This window comes from Mchenga conophoros, linkage group LG23 (assembly GCF_057382185.1).
Source record: "Mchenga conophoros isolate Kocher_MC1m ecotype Shallow Benthic linkage group LG23, M_conophoros_male_GT1.1, whole genome shotgun sequence".
Lineage (NCBI taxonomy): Eukaryota > Metazoa > Chordata > Actinopteri > Cichliformes > Cichlidae > Mchenga > Mchenga conophoros.
In genome coordinates this window covers 19,996,058-20,014,565 of record NC_140547.1, presented here as the reverse complement: position 1 = coordinate 20,014,565, position 18,508 = coordinate 19,996,058, and the positions used below count along the sequence as shown (strand labels likewise).

Here is an 18,508-nt window from a genome sequence, read left to right as displayed (position 1 = left end):
CGTTCATTTACTGAGTTACTCACTGAAGGACTCATTGAGTTTGCTTTCATGTTGTTTCCATGGCGATGATGGATTCAGGTGTAAAGGATGTTTCTGACTGCATCACTGCAGCATAGAGATGGTTCACAGCTGCTTTGATTTTGAAGCTGCTCATTTTCAAAAAGCCACAAACAGTTTGAACTTTGACTTTAAACATTTGATGTCACGTTGTTGTTGTTTTAAGAGCAGCTTTAAACAGGACTGACTTGTCAGCACTGAGCTACGTTCTTCTTCTTCTTCACATCATTTCATGATTCTGCTGCAGGTCAAACATGCAAGTTTCCATCAAACACGTGTGTGCACTCCAACACTCTCCTCTCTGCTGCATGAGCTCAGTCACATGCTCACCTTCATTCACACAACTTATATCAGCTTATTGAATTTAACATGAAATCAATTCATTTCTTCACCTATCAAATCTAAATCAAATTCAACCTTTCTGATGAGAAACTTCATATTTCAGATCCTGTTTCATCTGAGATTTATAGAAAATATGAAGCTTCATAGCAACAAACAGCTGAACAAGTCAGTGAAACACAGTAGTGTACTGAGCACGTTTCCCTCTGAAATATGACAGAGTCTGAATACATTTACAATATGATCCATGTAGATAAAGTCACAAATATGATGCTGATGACAAACAAATAGCACAAAACAAAATCACCACTTTACAATTTATGGAGCTTCAAATATTTCCATCACTTCTTTTCACAGCACATCTTTTCTTACAGATATTTGACTCATGTGAAGAACATTTAATTTACCTGAGCTGTGAGATATAAGGCAGACACTGCAGGAAACTCCTAATTTTACTCTTTTTATGAGTGTACTGTGTCAGCTCCACTTGTTTCTTCTCTGGTTGCAGTTTCAGCACTTCCAGGAGGATGGAGGTCTTTCTCTCTGAGAGGTTTATGGACCAGACTGCAGGAGCTGAAAAAACTGACTGTAATGATGGAAGGACACTCAAGCCTGTTTTAGTCTCATAGTCCTTCATATGGGAGCACAGATCCAACAGGAAGTCTGGTTGATATTTCTTCATATCGTCATTCATGTATGCATCATCAAAAGGGAATGTTTGATATGTGCACACTGATGATAACAGCTCCAGTATCTTCTCTCCTGTCTGCTGTTCTCTCTCTGCTGCTGCACAGAACAGATTCTCAAAGAACCTGATTCTGTCTTCATCTGATGTCTTTGTATCAACACTGGAACAATAACAGGGAAAAATTCAGTGATGAACACATCTTCCATCAGAGCAGCTGAACACTGTTTTACACTCTTACTACACAAACACTCATCCTGCTCTAACACATCTTCTACATCTGCAGGTGGACACACAAAGTGATGAAGACTATTGCCTGAAATTTTCATCTGCTGCTCACTATAGAGCTGCTACCATCATCATCATGCTCAATGTTTTGTTCCCTCTGCTGCTCTATTGATGAGATTCATCAAGAGATCAGAAAGATCTTTAAAGTCAGAGTTTTAATTCAATGTAATAATTTCTGAATGACACATTCGAAGTTAAAGACAGATGAAATATAGATGTGGGCATAAGTAAATTAATATGCATATAAGCAGTATACCTGAGTGAGTGGATGTTGGGTAAAAACTGTAAGAGAAACTCGCTGACAGATTGGTCAACGGAACTTCTGTGCTCCCAGTGGAGGCAGACTTTAACCTTTTCTGCACTTTTCTGCAGGACTTTTCCAGCTTGGTCATAGAGTTGTGGCTGACTGTTTACTGAAAGGTGCAGCTGGTTCTCAGCAAAGCAAAGTAAGCTGATGTAATCCACCTCCACCTCGCTGAGAAGACAAATGGTCCAAAGCTGCCATGATAACTGGAAACTGGAAATTTATTGGAGAGCTTCATATTAATTGACAAGTAATGAGAAGTTAACAACCATAAAGTCTCTTGATGGTTGTTAACAACTGTTTTAAAAGAAATTGTTTTAAAACAAAAAAAAGCCAAGAAAATAAGAGTCCACAAAATAGGTATGTTTATGTTATGCTTGTTATCGCCTAAACTGAATTAAAATGTTTGCTTTTTTCATTCTAGTTTCCACATCTCAACACCAAGACTCAACTGCAAGAGTCTGCATAGACAACTCAGATTCACCACAAGTGTGCTGTTAACATGTACAGGCAGGGGTGTCCAAATCCAGGCCTCGAGGGCTGGTGTCCTGCAAGTTTTACATGTGTCCTTGATCCAACACAGCTGATTTTAATGGCTAATTTCCTCCTCAACATGTCTTTAAGTTCTCCAGGCCTGGTAATGAATGAATCATTTGATTCAGGTGTGTTGACCCAGGGTGATATCTAAAACCTGCAGGATACTGGCCCTTGAGGCCTGAAGTTGGACTCCCCTAGGGTACAGACTAATGCACAGAACTTTAGTTTGTACTTTGTAATTTTTGCTTACCCTTAGTTTGGCCACTGACTTAAAAATCTGCAATCTTGTGTTATTATCCTTGGTCTGTCTTTTTTTTTTTTTTTTTTTTTTTTAGGCACACTAACATATTTAATGTATCAATAGTTAATTATTTTTTCACAGAGGTTAGAAAATTATTCTTAATATTATTATCCTGATATCACTTCAAAGTTTCCCCCAAGTTCTTATGCTCATCTTAGGCAACCATCTTATAAAAAACTGTTTTAGTTTAATTTTTATTATTTGGGGAACAACGAGACAACTTTTAAAAGAGGAATAGTTTTACAAGTGGAGCTCACTTACTTTTTTCTCCTCCTTATCTTTTCTGTCAATCTTTTCACTAACTCTGCATTTGGATAGGGTCAGTGTCACTACGGGTAGCATGAGGAGATACCTGGAACCTGCAGAGGTTGCACAGATAGTCTTCCTAAGAAGAATATTTCAACTTTACAACTTTTGCAAAACTCGGCAGCTCGTGTGCTGACGAAGACCAGAGGGCGGGCCCACAATACACCGGTTTTAGAATCGCTGCATTGGCTCCCCGTGTGTTTCAGGATCGATTTTAAAGTTCTTTTATTGGTTTTTAAATGTCTTAATGGTCTCGGGCCTTCTTATCTCTCAGATCTGCTTTTACCATATGAACCCTCGCGGACCCTGAGGTCCTCTGGTACTGGCCTTTTGATTGTCCCTAAAGTCAGGACACATACTCACGGAGAGGCAGCTTTTCAATGGTATGGTACTCATCTGTGGAACAGCCTGCCGGAGGAGCTCAGGGCCGCAGAGAACGTACATATTTTTAAGAACAGGCTCAAGACCACCTTTTTAATTTAGCTTTTACTTAGCGTTTATTTATTTTATGCTTATTCTATCCTGTTATTTTATTATTAATTTAGGCTTTACCTAATATTTATTGATTTTATTCTTATTCATTTTTTAATCTTCTTACTCTATTTATATTTATATTGTATCCCGTTCTTATTTATTTTATCATTTTACCCTGTATATATAGCCTATTGTGTCATATCTCCAGTGTTTCCTCAGAGGGGGCTCTCTGCACCGGGGCTGTGATCGAGCCGGCTCCCGGTGCAGACGGCTCCCTGTTATAGTGTTTCCTCACTTGGCTCATGTGAACCCAGCCCAATTTTTACTCTTTAAGTGCGCGTGTGTGTCTGTGTGTGTGTGTGTGTGGGGTGGGGTGGGGTGGGGTGGGGTGGGGGGGGGTGGGGGGGGATATGTGTGTATTTACATCATTTATGTTAATGAGAGTGTGGGGAGTGAGTTGGAGGGTGGGGTGGGCTGCTTTTAACTATGTAAAGCACTTTGTGCTACATTTTTTGTATGAAAAGTGCTTTATAAATAAAGATTGATTGATTGATTGATAGATAGATAGATAGATAGATAGTCTAGCCTCTCCAGGATTGCACATCAATATGTGCCATTCCCAAAAGGTTTTCTGTGTCTCCCAGGCGAGTCCCAAGTTCATAGAGAAGATTCCAAGAGTTAGGTAGTTACCTAGGAGAGCTGGACAGGACCCTAGAAGGTCCTTAACCCATCTGCAGGACTGGAATCTGCTCCTTTTTGCAAGGAGAAACAGGATGGAGACTGCTAGTGCCCTAGATAAATAACCTCCACCAGGGCCCTGGAGGGAATGTCTCTGACCAAACAAACAATCAGAAATAGACCTCAGGGCCTGAAATCATCTAGTGGGCCTCACTGCCTGGCACCAAGGACCCAATTGCCATCTGCTACTGGTGCCCTGTTATTTTCAAAGATGGGAGCAGTATCACCCTGAGCACATATGACAAACATGAAGGGGTCTGGAGAAGCTGTGGAGAACATTATGCTGTTTGTAACTTCGTTCAGAATGACCAGTTTGGTGGTGGGTCAGAAATGATCTGCACAACCCTCTACAGGCTAGGCAACTACACCCTGACTACCACAAGGTATCAGGAGGAAACTCCTGAACCCTGAACCCAATGTCAGACCCCGCATTGGTGCACTGGGTCCTGGGCTCCTCCTTCTGTACGACAACGTCCAGTTTCATGTGGCAAAAGCATGCAGGTAGATCCTAGAGGATGAAGAAATTGATACTATTGACTGGCCCCTGACTTGTTCGACCTAAATCTAATAGAACATCACTGAGACATTATGCTTTGGGGCATCCAGCATCACCAGATAAGAGTTTGACCATCACTTTGTTTTGTCAACATCAGCTCAAGTGTGAAGCAAGGTGGTAGCACTATGATGATTGCTAATGGTTTAGTTTTAAAAAAGGCATCATGAATGTGTGAATTTATTACATTTTACATTTTAAATGAAAATCTCAGATACACATATGTCTTTTATATGGAGAGTGATGCAAAGTATTTGTACTTTGGAAGTTCTGACAAAAATGAAGAAAATAATAAAGGCATTAGAATGACAATGGCAAAAAAAGAAGCATGGAGACCTTCAGACTTACAGCAAGTTAATTTAAGTAGATTTTATGTGACCTTTAGCTTATATTCATAAAATTAAGGACTGATTTTAGCTTGTCTACCTCAGAGAATGTTTTCTAGTATTAAAAGCAGAGATGGGCAGTAACGCGTTACTTGTAACTTACTTGTAACTTACTTGTAACGCGTTACTGTAATCCGATTACTTTTTCCAAGCAACGAGTAAAGTAAGGGATTACTATTGCAAAAACGGTAATTAGATTACCGTTACTTTCCTGTAGGAACGCTGCGTTACTGCGTTACTAAAACCGTGATTTGTTTGCGAGAATGTCTCATGACAGTGACGTAAGCAAGTGCCACGTTCGTGACAACAGCTGTGTGCAGATCAACAATGGATAATATATCGAGTGCGGGAGAGAGTATGAGCGTGCAGCGTTTAAAGCGTGGAAGTACTGACCTTACTTTAAGTTTGATTCCATAAAAAGTGACAAAAACATTAGCGTCCGTTGTGCGTGGGAAGAAAACTTCTTTTTACAGCGAAAAAAACCCCTAAACTTCCAAGCAAGCACCGAGTGCGCTACGACGTAATGGGAAACTCACAGAGAAACTCGCGGATTCTTCCACTGACCGCTGCGGCACACCTGCACCAGGGTAAACCTCCGCCTACCCTACTACTGCTTTACAGGTGAAAATAGAGCAAAAGGACCGCTAGTCTTTGACATTATTTATTTTCTGCTGTGTTTTACTTGCATCTATTTGAAAGAGTGAGTGTAAACACAAAAAAAAAATTATTTTATGTGCTGGAATGTGCAGAAAATAGGTTTAAATGTTAAACTAATTTCTTCCAGTCAGAGAATGTTGCATATAATTAAATATTTGCTTGATGCATAAAGTTAAAAGATTAAAACTGATAAAAACAAGTTTTAAAAAGAGACTTTTCCATTTGATTACATTTTGTATGATGGATTATGTAGAAAAAGTAGGATTGGGCTGAAAGATCTATTGCTTTATCACCTATTCAGGTTGTAAATCGTGTTTTTAAAAAGTAACTAAGTAACTAAGTAATTAATTACTTTTGAAAATAAGTAATCAGTAAAGTAACGGGATTACTTTTTGGGGGAAGTAATCAGTTATTAGTTACTGATTACTTTTTTCAAGTAACTTGACCAACACTGATTAAAAGTCAGAAAATGTCAAAAAGTCTACAGATATTTAGATTAAACAAACACGTAAACTATATGTTCTTACTTACCTTTGGAGTTTGCTCAGGCATCCTAGTAATGGTCTTATTCCTTGTTTTGATACTTTTGTCTTTTCCAAGTTCAGCCGTATTTTCCTCTCCTTACTCTGGCTGATTATATAGGACACAGCATAGCATTGCTGAGGATCGAGAGCCTCCCCACTCAGATCAAGACAGTAGTCTAGTTTATCCAGAAGATAAACACAGGCTTCAGCAGACTGAGACTCATAGAGACACTGACATAAGAACAGCAAGTCTATTTCACAGTCCTCAGTGTCACTACGATCTACAAAGGTGGTCACCAAGGGTTTGAAGAACCAGCCAGATGTTTCTCTGAGCTGCTGAGAAGGAATCAGACTTTCTAGCAAATCAGTGTTTTTATCATTTAACAGTCCACACAAAAAGGGGACTAAGTGTTTCATGTGTTTGATGTTGTCAGTCAGACACTGTTGGACAACACTTCTGGTCCGTTCTGGATCCTTCAAGACCCACAGTGCTGCAAAAAACTCTTGAACAGTGTAGTGGAGAAAGGCACACAAGGGTTTCTTTGCAGTTGAGCTGACTTGAGATACACTCCTGCTCAAAAAAGCTAAATAAGCACAGTTTTCTAATTTGGGCAGTGATTTCAGGTTCACATTTTTTCCTTCTGTTGCACAAAAAGCAGCCTCAGATAAAGACAGTACTGCATCCCATTTAGTGCTTTCATTTTCAGATGTCTTGCAAACATTTCTCTGAATGCAGAAATGGAGGATATTGAGGTATATTTCTGTAACTGTGCAGGGATGTGGAGAGAACTCTGAGCCCTCAAAACTAAAGCAGGCAACCACCATCAGAGCGTACATGGGGACGTGGCAAAGAGAGAATAACTCCAAGTTACACAAAACTTTGTTGAAGTGTTCCTCACTCAGATACTTGGATAAGTATTCTCTGATGCCCTGCTCACTGAAGCCTTTCACTTCCACTCTGAGACAGTCCCAACCTAACAGGAAGTCTGCTGACTCCACCTCTGGTCTGCAGGTGATGATGATCTTTGCTTCAGGTAGAAGAGTCTTCTGTATGAGCTTAAACACCACAGAAGTAGAGGGGATATCTGTAACGCCATCAAAAATGATAGTAACATTGTCAGCATTATTCTTTATGTCCTCTAAGACTTTGTCTTTGCCTTCATCTGGTTCATTGAACACACTGAAGAGAAGATCCTCCAGTTTATGGACCTCTGTGATGTTGGGTGTTTCTCTCATATCAAAGTAGAACATGTAATCTAGATCCTTGTTGTCTTTCTCTGACCATAGTTTCAACATCTGATGGACCACACCCGTTTTCCCAATTCCAGGTTTTCCTACCAAAAGGATTTTTCTTTCATACGTTTTCAGCAGTTCACTGGGGGAAGTTTCCTGTTTGTCCTCAGGTATGTAGGCCTTTAGTTTTTTAGTACAAACCTTCCTGCTTTTTTTGATCTTTGACTTTTTTATTTTGGATGGTGAAGCCTGTCCTTGTGTGTCTAACACAAGTGAAGTGTACGACAAAGATGTCTCCTTGTTGAACAAGACTGCTTTACTTTGGATCCATGATGTTTCTGAAATCTTTTGAGTTTCTGATTTCAGCTTTTGCTGGTATCTGTGGCACGGGCTGGGCCCTGAAAGAAAGGAGAAATTAATTAAAAAGTAATTTAGTGATTTAACTCATGTGTCACTGAACAACACTGCATTTTAAATGAGTGTGATCACATTAAAACATGCCACGGACTTCAGTTTGTTTAAAAATACCTTGTAAATACGTTACATCCATGTTGGTGTCCTCCTTGAAGGAAAAGCAGCTGATCCAGTAGTTCAGGTCAAATTTGTCTTTCAAAGAAGAGTCTGTCTCTGTATTTTCCAAAACAGACTGAGCTTTCTGTGGATCTCTTTCTTGTTATGTCAATAATCCTGAGAAACTCATAGCAAGCTGCTTCCCCCTTTTTTATGACAGAGTCCACAATTCTTCTCCTTTTGTCAAAGTCGCCACCATCTGTCTTTATATCACTGACTTCTTCCTCTGAGAAAACTCCTCTCTGGTACAGATTCTCCACAATCACAGCAGTGAGCCTCTTTAATGTTCTCACCAGGTTGAGTCTGGCCCTCCTGACGTACTCCACTGCTGACTGAGATGTACAAGCTATGTTTCCTTTATTTCCTGGATTTCAGTGACTTCTGTTGAAAAAAAAAAAATGAATTTAAACAAAATATATTTCATTTCAAAGATTCAGACTATTAAATATAAAGCATGCCAAAAGAAATAGACTTGATCTCCACCCAACACTAATTTATCTTAGATTGACGTCCCACTGATCACATCCTGTGTCAAACAAGCTGGTTTAAAGAGGGGAGGGACTAAAACTGCATTTAAAACAAACACACACACACAACTGCTTAATTTTAAATTATTAATTAAGAACGACTGCAGAATTTTCTTTTCCACAGTTTTATTTGATGCTTAATTATTGAGGCACTGTTTTATTTTTGATGTTGCTTTTGATCCTAGCACTGCTCGGCTTTGTTTTAAATTGATGTGTCAAGTGTATTTATAATTTATCCTCAGGCTTTGACTTTTTTCCCCTGTGTCTATTGATTTTATATTCTTTGTTCATTGCATGTTTTTTTTTTTGCAAATAAACTTGCAACTCTGGTTTTTGAAGTGCTATGCATTTTCCCATTTTACATCCTCACTACTTACTCAGCACACTGCGAGTCTTAGTGACTTGAGTAGTAATCTCTTTAAACGATTATTTATTAATTCACTCATTTATTTGTTCTGGACTGTTAACAGCTCAGCCATTCTTCAGCAAGATCTACACTGATGTTGGAAACTTACTTCAAATCTATGCCATACATGTTATATATTTTTTTATGAACCATATTGATCGCAACTCTGTTTTTAAAACCTTTTATGCTTTAAGCTGAATTTATATTAACTCCATTTTACAATCAGCCAGTTAAGAATATCTGGTTTCTTAAAAGATTCAAGATTCTTTATTTGTCACATGCATAGTTATATGAGTACAACACGCAGTGAAATGAAATGTTTCCTGAAATGCTCTTCAACTATGCATAAAGAGGACATTATATACAGTAAGTAGTGAATTATATACATTAAGTTCTGGTTTAGGACTCGGATGGCCTGAGGGTAGAAGCTCCTCTTGAGCCTCCCCGTTTTTGCTCGGATGGTGCAGACGGAATCTTCTGCCTGATTGCAGAAGTTGGAACAGTTTGTTGCTGGGATGGGATGGGTCCTTTAATATCTGAACTGCTCTGGACCAACATCTCCTGGTGTAAATGTCTTGTAGGGATGGGAGAGCATTGCCGCATTGATCACTCTCTGAAGAACTTTTTGGTCCTTAACACAGCTATTCACATACCAGGATGTGATCGTCTGTGTGAGGATGCTCTCCACAGTACCTGCATAGAAAATCCTGTGGATCACTGGAGAGACCCCGAACTTCCTCAGTTGTCAAAGATTGTACAGGCGCTGCCTAGCCTTTTTGGACTGGACCTGAAAGGTAATGGAAAAATGGTAAATGGCCTGTATTTGTATAGCGCTTTACTAGCCCCTAAGGACCCCAAAGCGCTTTACACAGTCATCCACCCATTCACACACACACTGGTGATGGTAAGCTACATTGTAGCCACAGCCACCCTGGGGCGCACTGACAGAGGCGAGGCTGCCAGACACTGGCGCCACCGGGCCCTCTGACCACCACAAGTAGGCTACGGGTGAAGTGTCTTGCCCAAGGACACAACGACCGAGACTGTCCAAGCCGGGGCTCGAACCAGCAACCTTCCGATTACAAGGCGAACTCCCAACTCTTGAGCCACGATCGAGAAGATGAGAGTTCTGTAAGTTAGGTACATGTAAACAGTTGTGCCTGAAACAAGTGACTACAAGGCTTTAGTAAACGAGAAGCAGCTATACTCCCCGTGTGTGGTTCAGTGATTCCATTTTTGTTTTTTGAAGATGCAACATTATTTTGGCGATGAGGACATTTAGGGGGAAGGAAGTGGGCAATCGGACACACACACAAAAAAAAGAACAAAGTGATGGGAGTCAGCTACAGATTTCACTAGCTTTCAATGAATGCAAGAGTTTTCCACTGAAAATAGAAGGCAGTAATTTGAAGCGGAAAATGGCTATAATTGGCATGGTAGTAGCGTTCGATCCAAAGAATCAGACTTGGGATGAGCATATGGAAATACTCAAGCAGTTTTTCACTGCTAACTGGATCAAGCAGAAAAGCAAAGAGCTATATTAATAAGTGTCGTCGGAGCAGCGACCTACAGCTTGATGTGAAACCTTCTCAGCCTGGCCAAGCTGAAAGACAAAACCTTCCAAGAGCTGGTACTTCTGAAGAAAAATCACTTTGATCCAGAGCCCAGTGAAACTGTGCAAAGGTATAAATTCGACGATCGCTTCCGCAAGCCATATGAAACTGTCATGGAATATGTAGCGGAGCTGCGTCACCTGGCACAAGATTGTAATTGTGGCAACACATGTTGAGAGATGGGATTGTCTGCAGAATTAGGGATGATTGAATTCAGAGTGTCTCTTAGCATAGAGATGCAAATATGCGGCTTTTCAGAGGTCTTGTTTTGACGAAGTTTACATGCACACGACATCATCCAACACAGGAGCTAGGTCTGCTGGTAAAGTCTTGGTAACGAGCGCCTCATGCTGCAGAAAACAGTGCGTAACAATAACATCTGGGTGTACCGCTTTCACTCTGCTAACGAAACCTTTGGTGCACCCAACCACAGTTGCTGCTCCATCAATGCAGACACTCAGTTTTTCCACTTAATTCCTCCTTGTTCAAGATATTCAGGTGTAACCCAAAAACTTTCCTCTCCTGTTGTTTTTTCTGGTAGTACCTTGCAAAATAGAAAGTCTTCTCTGATAGAGTCTCCATCCACAAAACACACATTGGCCAAGAGTTGGAAATGTCCACTTATGTCCGTAGACTCAACAAGTTGCACCGCAAACTTCTCCAAAACCAAACTTTCAATGTCTGCAGACATGTCATCGATACGTCTGGCAATTGTGTTATCCGAGAGCGGGACTCTGGCTATTTCTTTAACTGCATCAGGGTCAAGCATCTCATTCACAATTGCTTTGCAGGTAGGTAGGATTAAAGTCTCTGCTACTGCGTGTCTTTTTTTGGATTTGGCTATAAGTTCAGCTACTAAGTAGCTAGCTTTGAGAGCTCTTTCAGACACCTTTGTGTTTTTTTCTCATTAAAGTTAGCCATTTCTCAGTGTCTTCACGCAGGCGAACAAAATAGTCTGTGTTCTTCTTTTGAAGTGGGGAATGTTTTGTGTGGAAATAACGTTAAAGCTTGCATGGGACCATTACACTGAGAGCTTTTCCTCACACACCAAACATAACGGAGTCGGTGCAGTCAGATCTCCAGTGAAAGTAAATCAAAACGAAAGATAACTTTTGCTGTATTGCTTCAAGCTCACCGATTTAGCTTTCTTGTGACTACCACTCATACTAGGCTCTTCTGAGTTACAAATTTTGTCCAGGGCCCAGTTCGGAGTTTGCAGGGTTTTTTTTCAAATATTTATCCATCTTTGTTGTACGTCTTGCAACTGACACGTACCACACGCATCACTATTTCTATTGTCTTAACTTAACAAGGTCATATTGTGCTACTCACTGCCACCCACTGGCATGAAAGAGTAATTACTCTACCAGTCACTGCATTGAAAGCACAGATGCCCAACAACAATTTTATTATTTGCAGTGTTATGTGCGTGTGTTGTTTGTTTGTTTCTGAATGAATGTATGGGGGCTCGGCTGTGACTGGTGGACGGAAGGAACGGCTTGATGTAACTGGCTCCCGTTGTGGATGTAATCAATAAAAGGACGACAGAAGAGCCGCGGTGTGTGGGGTGTGGAAAACTTCCCGTGCACTTCCCTCAGGTCCAGACGGAGCAGCCGCAGCCATAGCTGCCATCCAAGATGGCGCCTGTGTGTTCGGCACGCCGTCTATCGCTCTCCTTTATTTGTTTTGTTTTATTGTTTTTAGTTAATTCTGTGTTACATGTGTGTTGTACTTTTTCCTATGATCGCCAGACGTTATTGGAAATAGGTTTATCCATCCGGATGTCTGACCGGCCTGAATATGACAGCCAAGGCTTTTTTCCTCCCTATCTGGAACCAATACCACCGTACTGGCGTTCCCTACCACCGTCACCAATACCACCGTACTGGCGTTCCCTACCACCGTCACCGGATCTGCGGGAGCGACGCAGGAGACGGGGTAACCGTGGAGGTCGTCTTGTGAAGCTGAAATCCTGGATTTCTCATTTTCCCCATGAGCTCCGCTGCATCCGCCGCTTTTGTCCGCAACTATTGGTGCCATTGCGTGCCTTGGATCCGGTGGACTCCTGGCTGGTTCCTGTTGTTGGGTCTTTCGAAAATGGTCCAGCAAAACTCTCTCCTCTACGGCATATGCGCTGGCGCGGAGTTGACAAGAAATATCTTCGACCGGTGGATCTGGTTGCTAATACCGCGGAAGTTTTGGACCCAGTCCCTCTCAGGCTGGGTCTAATAAATACCAGGTCGGTGGTCAACAAGACCTTCATATTGAAGGATTTTTTTCTCTCTCGTGTTCTGGATTTACTCTTCTTGACTGAAACCTGGATTTCTCCCGGTGAGTTAAGCGCTCTCATTGAACTAGTACCCGCTGACTGTACCTTTTTTAATGTTCCGAGAGCTTCTGGTCGCGGAGGAGGGCTTGCTGTTGTTTTTAAGGCTCACTTGGACTTGAAGCAGCTTTTCCCTTCGTCTCGCTACACCAGCTTTGAACTCTGTTTATGTAAACTGGGCCACTCGCCTTCGTTGTTATGTGCGATTGTTTATCGCCCGCCGAAATATAACAAGGTGTTCTTATCAGAGTTCTCAGAGTTTCTTGCTGATTGTGCATCACGATATGACCAGATCCTCCTGCTTGGTGATTTTAATATTCACGTTTGCTGTCCGGGGAAGCCCCTGGCCAAGGACTTTCTGGACTTAGTGAACTCTTTTAATTTTGTCCAATTTGTTAGTGGTGCCACTCAAGAACGTGGTCACACACTGGACTTAGTTTTATCTCATGGTTTATCTGTTTGCAATGTACGGGTTGAAGATGCAGTATTTTCTGATCATATACCTATCTTATTTGATATTGCTCCTTCTAACGTTTTTGCAAATCAGGCTGCACCTGCTCGATGTTATCGTGCCTTTGGCTCTGATTCTGCCGAACGGTTTTCTATACTGTTTGACAAATTTATGTCTTATGCCCCTGAGTTGCCCACTGCAGATGACCTACTTTTGTATTTTGACTTTGCTTGTAAATCTGTGCTTGATGTTGTTGCCCCTTTGAGAGTAAGAAAATGTAAATCTAAGACTAGTCCTTGGTTAACAGATCATACCCGAGCTATTAGAAGACAATGTAGGAAATGTGAAAGACAGTGGAAAAAAGACAGATTGCATGTCTCCCTGGAAGCCCTAAAGATTAGTTGGAAAACTTATCAGAGGGCAGTTAAGGCCGATAAACACACCTACTTTTCTCAACTTATTTCGGCCAACTCTCATAACCCTCGTGTTTTATACAATACGATTAATTCTGTACTTAACTTGGAGGGTTACAACCTTTTGCCGTCCTCTGAGGCTATGTGCAATAAGTTTATCACCTTTTTTGTGGACAAGATTGCTAGCCTGAGGCCTCTGATTCCACCTATTGTTGATCCGGCCATGCATGCTCCTTGCTCAAGCTTATTCCCTGCTTTTGCACCGATTTCTCTGCGTGACTTAGAGGAGTTGGTGCTACATGCTAAGCCCTGTGGCTCCCCAAATGATGTTGTTACTCCCCGCTTTCTCCAAAAAGTATTTCCCATCATTGGACCTTATATCCTGAAAATTATCAATACTCGTCTGTTAACCGGTCAAGTTCCTAGTGGGTTTAAACATGCAGTCATACACCCCTTACTTAAGAAACCTGGCCTTGATAGTTCTACTATGTCAAATTTTAGACCTATCTCCAAACTTCCCTTTTTAAGCAAGATCTTGGAGAGGATTGTACATACCCAACTGTTGGATTATTTGAGCGACTCGCAATTGTCTGAAATTTTCCAATCTGGTTTTAAGCCCTTTCACAGTACGGAGACAGCTCTTGTTAAAGTTATGAATGACATTCTTGTTGCTACTGATCGTGGTAAATATGCTGTGCTTGTCTTATTGGATATGACAGCTGCATTTGACACAGTGGACCACGACCTGCTGATCTCCCGCTTACATCACTGTGTGGGAATTTCTGATCTGGCATTGTCATGGATAAAATCATATCTTTCCGAAAGGAGTTTTTGTGTCAAGCTGGGGCTGGCCGCTTCCTCTGTGGCCCCTCTGCTTTGGGGTGTGCCCCAGGGATCTATCCTTGGGCCATTACTTTTCTCGCTGTATTTACTCCCCCTTGGTGCGATTTTTCGTAAACACGGAGTGTCATTTCATTTGTATGCCGATGACTGTCAGCTTTACTTACCTTTTAGTCATTTGGATACCTCCCCATGTCAATCACTGCTTGACTGTCTTAGCGATATTAAATTATGGATGGCAAATAATTTTTTGAATTTTAATGGTCGCAAAACGGAAGCAATTTTATATGGCCCGCATCGTTCTACTGATTCTCCAGATGTTGATTTTGGTGATTTGACCTCTCATCTGAAAAGTTCAGTCACTAATCTTGGTGTTAAACTTGATTCTGCGCTTACTTTTGAAGGTCATGTAAGTGGGGTGGTAAAATCAGCTTTTTATCACCTCAGACGCCTGTCGAAGGTTAAGCCTTTCCTTTCCAAACCCAATTTGGAAACTCTTATTCATGCTTTTATCACCTCACGTCTGGACTATTGTAATTCCCTTTTAATAGGGGTCGGGTCGGGCACCTTGTCACGCCTGCAGTTAGTGCAAAACGCGGCGGCGCGATTTTTAACCGGTAGTAGGAAATTTGATCACATCACTCCGGTTCTGGCTTCCTTGCATTGGCTTCCCATTGATTTTAGGGTTCGTTTTAAGGTCCTTTTATTGGTTTTTAAATCTTTAAATGGTCTGGCTCCTGTGTACTTATCTGACTTGCTGAAGCCACATGTTCCCCCTCGCTCGCTCCGTTCAGCTGAGCAGCTGCTGCTGTCGGTCCCTAAGTCGCGGCTGAAATGCAGAGGAGACCGTGCCTTTTCAATTGCGGCTCCGATGCTCTGGAATAACCTTCCCCTCCAAATTAGACAAGCGTCATCAGTGCAGGTCTTTAAGTCCAGATTGAAAACCTATTTTTATTCCCTGGCTTTTAACTCTGTAGGAAACTGACACCTTTTTATTTATTTTATTGTTTGTAATGATTTTATGGTATTTTTAATTTGGTTGTTGTTTTGATCTGTGTTGTTCAGCACTTTGGTCTGCCTGGTGTGTTCTTAAAGTGCTATACAAATAAACGATGATGATGATGATGATAGCTAATTAGTTAAATTCGGGAATGTGTGTGAAGTGTGGAGCAAGTAGGGTGAGCTGCCAATTATTTTGGGAAGCTTTATTTTCTCCTGTGTTGTTAGACCAGGGAGGTCAGACTGTGTCATTTCTTTTGTTGTTTTCTTGAAGAGGTCAAAGGGGAACCGAAGTTTAGGTTGGGTTTTGTTTGTTGTGTTGGCCTGAAATCATACACTCCCACTATCGTTGTACTGAGTGCCATTGCCGTAAATAAATTATTGTTAAAAGCCCGATGATGCAGCTGTGTCTGTTTGGGCATGGGAAGTCACGGGACACCCCGCTCTCGTTACGGTCATTCCGAGCCAGATCGTAACATGATTTGGGGGCTCATCCGTTTTGTCTTGTTTTTTGGCTGGTTTTGTGGTCTGTAGTTTGTTGTCAGCCTATCTTTCATGCGTGTGGAGGGGAAGTGAAGGATGAATGTTTGAGGATGGAGTTTTCTTTAGATGATTTTGTTACCTTGCCTTCCTGGGATAAGATAGAGCAGATCGGACGGTCCACTCTGTGTTGATCTGCCTGCAGCAAGACTGCCCCCGCTGCAGTTGCGCTGGCGTCAACCTCCAACTTAAAAGGAGATACAAAGTTAAGTGCTGCTAAAACTGGGGCACTGCACAATAAAGTCTTCACCGACTTAAAAGCAGTTTGGCACGCCGTAGTCCATATGAAGGGTTTGGTCGGGCTGACCAGGTCAGTCAGGGGAGCGACTACGGAGGTAAAATTTTTACAGAAACCTCGGTAGTAGCCACACATTCCTAAGAAGCGGTGTAACGCCCTCCTTGTTTGTGGAATCGGAAACAAAATAATACCCTCTACCTTCGCGGTCACGGGGCACACTCGCCCTTGACCCACCTGCTTTCCAAGGTAGGTGATGGTTGCTTTTCAAACTCACATTTGGTCATATTTACGGTGAGCAATGTTTCCTCAAAACATTTAAAAACAGTTAAGAGGGTTTGGAGATGATCACTCCAGGAAGCAGAATAGATGACCACATCATCTAAGTAGGCATCAGAGTTAGGTACCCCGACCAAAACCTTAGGCATCAGGTGCTGAAATCTGGCACATTACGCAAGCCGAAGGGCATCACTGTATACTGAAGGAAGTGATCAGGGTAATGAATGTTGAGATCTCAGACGCTCTAGCAGTTAAAAGAACCTGCCAGTCTCCCTTTCATCAATCCAATTTGGTCACATAAGTAGCGGATCCAACCTGATCAACACAGTCATCCATCCAAGGTAATGGGAAAGAGTCGGCTTTAGTGGCCGCATTTACCTTTCGATAATCCGTACAGAATCGAGGAGCATTGTCAGACTTTGGCACTAACACACATGGAGAGCTCCATGCGCTAGCACTTGGAACAGCTAAGCCGTGCTCTCGGAGAGAATTGACTTCTCTCTGCATTATTTCCCTTTGCGTCATCGCTCCCAGATAATCCATTATCCGACAGTTTGTAAGCGGGGAGGATGGCAACAGCGCACAACGGAGGCGCTGTTGTATTTTGTTCAAGTGGATAGAACAGTTTCAATATATTCACATTACAAACTCTGGTTTTTCGCCGCCGAGCTAGAGTGCGAATCACATAGTTGTTATTGTCGAGTTTACGTTCAACACTGTAAGGACCAGCAAACTGCGTTAGTAAACTGGACACCACCACAGGCAATGACATGAACACTTTGGCCCCTGGTTGAAAACTTCTATCCACAGATTTTTTGTGAAATCGAGATTTCATTTTAGTTTGCACTTGCTTCAGGTTTTCCCCGGCTATTTGCCACACTAGCCGATGTCTATCTTGAAGCTGACTCACGTAGTTAAGAACACTACACTGCTCGTCCGGGGTCTCCGCCACTTTTCCCTCAGAAGTCGGAGAGGGCCTCGGACCACATGTCCGAAAACAGCGGGACTGCTATTTAGCCTCTCTAATGGCAAACAACAATAGGGGCAACCCCCATCCCACTCTTTACCAGACTCTAAACAGACTCTTACTTATGTAACATAACTTTGAGAGTTTGGTGGAACCTTTCCAAAGCACCTTGACTCTCGGGGTGATATGGGATAGATGTAACATGCTTGGCATGTAGTTCTTTAACAACCTGTGCAAAGACTTTAGACATAAAGTTGGTGCCTTGGTCTGTTTGAATGATTTTCGGCAACCCAAACATAGAAATAATTTGATCAAAGCCTTAATTACTGCTTTGGCTTTCACCGTACGGAACGGAATGGCCTCCAGAAATCTCGTTGCTGAGCACATTACAGTGAGAATATACTGATGACCGGCTTTTGTTTTCGGCAACGGTCCCACACAGTCTAGTATTACTTTTTCAAAAGGTTCACCCATTACTGGAATAGGAGATAATGGCACAGGCAGAATGGGCTTATTGGGTTTGCCCACCAACTTGCAGGTGGCACAAGACCAACAGTAATCAGCTACATGTTAAATCAGGCCAAAAGAAGTTGTGCAGCACTCGGTAATAAGTTTTATTTATTCTGAGATGCCCAGCCATGCCGGCGTCATGTGCTAAGCTTAGCACCTGATCACGATGCTGGGATGGTACCACCACCTGTGTAACACTCAATGTTTCATGCTGATCTGAGGACCGCCGCCTCATTAACACGCCATCCTGCAGGAAAAAATGAGGAAGGATGCTTTCCCCAGCAGTGACAGCGGCTGCAAAACAGGAACTCAAAGACTTGTCATTTTTCTGAGCGCTTACCAAAGCTTCTTTATTCACATCTCCGCCCAATTCCGGCATTAGATTTATCAAACTGCATTTCTGTTTCATACGGTCTTTCTCCCCTACAAAAGGCTTTTGCTCCATAGCCA

The 18,508-nt window shown here is 41.9% G+C and overlaps 1 protein-coding gene across 1 annotated transcript in view; it reads right to left on the bottom strand.

The window, feature by feature from the left end:
* LOC146547118 (uncharacterized) overlaps window positions 1-8,114 on the bottom strand; it is a 266,741-nt gene extending 258,627 nt beyond the window's left edge. The window contains exons 1-4 of the mRNA XM_085265834.1: window positions 7,911-8,114; window positions 6,157-7,780; window positions 1,626-1,886; window positions 804-1,244 (exon numbers count right to left, since the gene is read on the bottom strand). Coding sequence (XP_085121960.1) covers window positions 804-1,244; window positions 1,626-1,886; window positions 6,157-7,780; window positions 7,911-7,932 — 2,348 coding nt within the window. The 5' untranslated portion in view covers window positions 7,933-8,114. The remainder of the gene's footprint in view (window positions 1-803; window positions 1,245-1,625; window positions 1,887-6,156; window positions 7,781-7,910) is intronic.
* Between the last annotated feature and the right edge of the window lie 10,394 nt (window positions 8,115-18,508).